Genomic DNA, 5,475 nt, shown 5'->3' with positions numbered 1-5,475 from the left:
GTTTTTTTTTTAATAAGCAAAAAAAAAAAAAAAACTGTGGAAAATGTTTTCCTTATACAACGCAAAAATAAGTTTTCTTAACCCTTTTTTAAAATATTTAAAAAACCCCGAACGTCCGTACTATACGGACGTCCGTTAAAAAATGGCCGGTGGCAAACTCCCGACGTCCGTATAATGCGGGACGTTGCAACTTTTTTAATAACTTTAAAACCGGCCCATCCCTATTTCACCAAAATGGCTTTGAAATTTCATAGACTTGTGCACAAATGATATTTTTGCATTGAAATATATATAGTTTTGTAATGGTTTTTTTGACTTCATATGTTGTCAGTCTGTGACTAACGCAAATTTGCAGTTCCTCGTTCCTCGACTGACTGCTCCACGGTCTTTGTTGCAAGACAGCTGTATATCACGTGGTTGTGGAAATATTCCGTTTTTCTTCACAGTTTTAGGTTAAAGCAGTTGTAAAAGTACGGCAGTTAAAAGTTTATAGTTTATTATATTGGTTGTGAATTTTCAACAATGAGGTATAAAGACATTTTGTTCAAAGTCTCCCGTAAGTGAAAATACACTAATTAGTAACTCAGTTGCAAACAAACAATTCACCCCAATTGTTTTGGTGACCACAAGTGCTAAAACATTTTGAACTGATGTAAATATTGTTTTAAAAACTTTTTTTTTAAATTTAGATTATGAACAGTTTTAGTTATTTTGTCAGAAATAACTTTGGTTTTATGTTTATTTTAAGTGCTGTGAATTTCAAAGGTCTTGTTTACATTGCCTTGCCCAGAAATGGTAAAAAGAAAAATTTACACGGCTTTACAAAAGTTTATGTTACTTCACTTTTAAATAAGGTAGGCCTATAATTTTTGTTTCCTTTTATTAAGGATTAAATGTACCATAAAGGAAATGGGTATTTTCGTGTCAAATATTTTTTTTATCTATATGGTTTCCATGATCAAACTTGAATTTTTTTCATTTTTTTTATTTTTTTTATATATGTATATGTATGTAAAAAAAATTACTTTCATAATAATAATTTTATTTGTATAATTCTGTAAGCTACATGTATATAGAAGTAAAACAAAAAAAGAATTACCTAAATATCTTAAAAAATAACTGAGTTATGAATTTTTTACAAAAACCCTTACATTTTGTCTGAAAATGGCTTGGGATTTCTGGCAACATCACTTGATTTAGTGGCCGGGGTTTAAAAGGGTTAAATTAATCATAGAAACCATTACAAACAAATAAACTTTTGAAATGGGGTTAGCAGTCAACACCATCGATAGCAAAAACCGAATAAATACCAAAAATACTGGCAGTTAAACTTAAAACTACTCTGTATTAAAAAGCTAATAAACATAACCTGAGACAACATAGAACAATAACGCAAGATTTGAACTATTCCTTACTTACAATACCGAACTTTAGTCAATAAAGAAACCATTTATATTCTTACACACTCTATAGTAAAGATACGTACAATATTTCACAATTCACGGAAGAAACTATTAAAATTTCACATGATATGACTGGACTAGTACAATACACCCTAATTATACAGAGAACAGAAACAAAATAGAACAATAAACTAACAGAAATCTGAAATGAACGGAATAAAAGCGTGGACAACAGCAGGCAACACACTACCCCCTAACTTCCTAACCTAACCAAAAATTACCCCAAATTGTTTTCAAACTCCACCAAAATTCGAGCCACACATTTTATTAATTAATGATATATAATTATATTAATGTCAAAGTGTGTTTTCAACTATCAAACTTTATTTAAAATATAAAACAAATAAGATTAATTGGACAAAAAATACATGAGATTAAATCAATCTGTTACTAAACATATTAAAAACTATTTGTATTTAAGACATATCAAGAGATGATATCACCAATAATAATCACCAGGAATGTAACAGCTTTTATGTAAAATTTTGGTGAGTTCTTTTACATATTTAAAAATTGGATTTTCCCTAATTCAAGATATTGAACAATGTTAGCATTGCCTTTGAATTCAATAATTGCATCCAATGCTCTCTTTTGTGTCCGTTTATTCCCAATATTGTGATAGTTTTTATTTAATTTCTTTGGACAGCTTTTATATTAGCTTTTAAATGAAAACACAGAAGCATTTGATAAAGGCGATACCAACAGATGTATTTAACCCAACTTTGTCCTCCTCCGTATACTAGTGGATACAAAGTTACGGCTCTTTAACTGAGAGATTAAGAGCTGAGGCTTAAAAGAGAATAAAAAAGAAGCTTTGCCCGACCTAAACAGACCTAGATGTGGAATCTGTTGAGATTCAATAATAATAATTTCTCAGAATGTTGGAATATTTGTTATAAGTGTAGTATTGGACGATTGATGGTTTGAAAGGATAACAACATTTCGGACTTTTGCCATGGTTATATGTTACAAAATGTATAACACTAAGTTTCAAGAGTTTAAAATCTATCCTCTTAATTAGATCTTAAATTAAAGGTAAAGGGTTGCCATTACTCCTTCTCCTCCCAACCATCACTGTTCTGCTCTCATTGTATGAGAACACGTGTAGATCATAGTCAGTGTTCCAGTTTCGCTTGTTCGTGTGTGATGTGTTTGTCTGTGCTCTTGAACTTCTATGCAGAGTTCGCTTGAGTTTCATTTTCTTCAGTCTGGTCTTGCAAGCTGTTGTACTAGTACATGGCCCATACCTTTGCTGCCCTCAAACTGTAAAGGGCCCCATACACCTGCGAGTCTGGCTCGCGAGCCTGGCTCGCCGAGCCTAGCTCGCGAGCCGGATCCGCTGATTATTCACCATACACCTACGTATCTTGCTCGCCCAGTTGCAAACATGAGTTGTTCGAAGAAGGTTGCAGCTGCGGTCATAGTGGTTAGATGAGCTAGGTGTATTTAAGAAGAAACGGAAGAAAAGGTTAATGTGGTCAAAGAATTGGTTACTAAATAGAAAAGAGATTTAGTCACATGAATTTATTGAATTTCATTAGGAATGATAGTCTTGGCGACTATCAGAACTATTTAAGGATGTCAGCTGAAAGTTTTAACATGTTGGTTGGACAAGGTTAAACCGCTTATAACAAAAAAAAAAGTGGACACTATACTGCGAAAACGCTATATCACCAGAGGAACGCCTCACTGCTACTCTCCGTTTTCTGGCTACCGGACGGTCGTTTGAAGACTTAAAGTTTACTACAATCATATCACCACAAGCATTAGGTAGAATAATACCTGAGACCTGTAAGGCTAATCTACAACACTTTGAAAGGAGAATACTTGAAGGTAAGAATACTGCACATTATTTATCAAATTATTCTAGTTTTATTTCATGTTTATTCTAGTTTTTGACAGACAACTATGATTGAACTACAATTACGGTTAAACTGAAAACAAAATTAAACAAACAAAGAAAAGTTTATCAGAAGAAAGCATAATCTTCTTGAGATTGCATTGGATAGTTTCGCTTGTTCAGGAGTCGAAGATGTGGTGTAAGGTTGAATTATTTGAGGGGTACCATAAGGAGAAGTGTATCTCTCACACGCCAGGAACTAGTAGTTGAATATCCATAATCCATAATAACTGTGGAATTTGTTAAATTGTTCTGCAGCCCTTTGAAAAGAACATCAGTTATCAACTTGTCCGCAATGTCTCTTTGGGAAGCAGGCATGCGGCGCAATTTCGCTGCATACGTTTTACCTAGGTCGTTGTAGTCGTCCTCGGGTTGATTAAGTACAGCGGAAGCCTTTTCTAGAATAGCCTTACGCTGGCGCCGTTCCTCTTCAGCTCTATCATTTTTGGTTTTCTTCTTTTTTGGCGAAGTTTTTCTTCTTTTTGCAGCTGTAGACGGAGAACCCCTATTCAAAGTTTGTTCGTTATCACCATTGTTCACATCTCCTTCGTTTAATTCCTCCTATAAAAGAAAACGAAATATTAATAGATCGGCGCTACTGGAATTATGGTAAAGCAAACTCTATGTACTAAGAGCATTCACATAACCTAATCTAAATACATTGTGTTTGGTTTCAGTTTCCATCTTCGTGCGAGGAATGGCAAAAAATCGCTAAAGAATTTGAATCTTTGTGGCACTTTCCAAATTGTGGGGGTGCTATTGATGGAAAAACACGTGGCATTGTAAAACCAGCTGAAGAAGGTTCGTACTACTTCAACTATAAAGGATACCATAGTGTAGTAATACTAGCGGTTGTAGATGCCAATCTCAATTTTATTATGGTAGATGTCGGCTGCAACGGACGAGTTTCAGATGGAGGGGTAATAGAAGAGGACTACATTTTATAATAAATTGAAATATGGTGAATTAGGACCTTCCTAAGGAAGAAAATACAGTGTATAATATGAATTTTGTTTTTATTGCCTGATGAAGCTTTTTCACTTCGAAAAAAAATCTACTAAAACCTTTCCCTCGAGAAAAATTAACATATGAAAAGAAAAATTTTTAACTACAGGCTATCACGAGCGAGAAGGTTGTGTGGAAAACGCGTTTGGTGTGTTAGCTTCTAGATTTCGCATTCTTCATACAACTATCAAATCTTCACCCTTCAAAAGTAGATGATATTGTGCTAGCTTGCGTGGTTCTACATAATTTTCTCCGGGGCAAACAACAGAGCGGAGTATACGCCTAGTTCAATGCTAGACAAGGAAGATATAGAAAGCGCCAGTGTCATTGCAGGTGACTGGAGAAATGATCATCCTGAAAGGTGTTTTCACACGCTTCGCAGATCCTACACAACAACAGCTGCAAAGGAAGCTTGTGAAAGTCGAGATGAATATGTGAAATATTTCAATGGGCCAGGGGAAAGGTTCCCTTTCAAGACAGAATGGTGACAAAAAATTAAACTTTTAAAGATACACACATGCACTAACTGTTGAAATTAGTTATTGTTTTATGATAAAGTCGTTAATAACATTAATATGTATTAATATCTGTATTAATAAACTTGTCACAATATTTTAAACAGTTATTTACAGACTTACCTCAACAATACTGCCTTCCTCTTCAATAATATTTTCTTCGTCCTCGTCCAAATTGCTCTTGGTCTTTCGAGGCTGCTCCTGCTCTGCGGTTGAACTTCATGAGCTCGAAATACCACAGAGTTGGGGTGTACGTATCATCTGCGGAAGCTCCGCTTCTCGTGCTGTCACGAACCTTCCTCATTTCCTTCCTGAATGCTGCCCTAAGGTTATCAACTTTCCTTTTTACAAAGTTAGTGTCTGCATTCGGAATTTTTTCTTTCGTAATTTTGGAGATGTTCCCAGGCAGTTATCCCGTTTAAACTTGTTGGAATTACTCCGCACTTCGTACCTTCCACAAAACACGGCAAATTTCGATACTCTTCATGAATGTTGTTAAAAAATCAGGGCTCATAAATAACTTGGAGTCAGCCATGTTCACTCTAAACAAACAAAACACCTTAACCTTTGCGGACGAGTGGTGCGTAACGTT

At 34.8% G+C, this 5,475-nt stretch overlaps 1 protein-coding gene across 1 annotated transcript; it reads right to left on the bottom strand.

Annotated features, from left to right (window-relative positions):
• Window positions 1-3,528: 3,528 nt before the first annotated feature.
• On the bottom strand, window positions 3,529-5,089 carry LOC124374478 (the record flags this gene model as incomplete). Its single annotated transcript, XM_046832683.1, has 2 exons — window positions 3,529-3,924; window positions 5,007-5,089. Coding segments are annotated over 2 exons (479 nt in total), but the record flags the coding sequence as incomplete, so codon positions are not given.
• Window positions 5,090-5,475: the final 386 nt, after the last annotated feature.

This window comes from Homalodisca vitripennis, unplaced genomic scaffold (genome assembly GCF_021130785.1).
Source record: "Homalodisca vitripennis isolate AUS2020 unplaced genomic scaffold, UT_GWSS_2.1 ScUCBcl_8677;HRSCAF=16880, whole genome shotgun sequence".
Classification (NCBI taxonomy): Eukaryota; Metazoa; Arthropoda; class Insecta; order Hemiptera; family Cicadellidae; genus Homalodisca; species Homalodisca vitripennis.
Note: the sequence above shows the minus strand (reverse complement) of the source record. Positions and strands in the feature narration are given on the sequence as shown.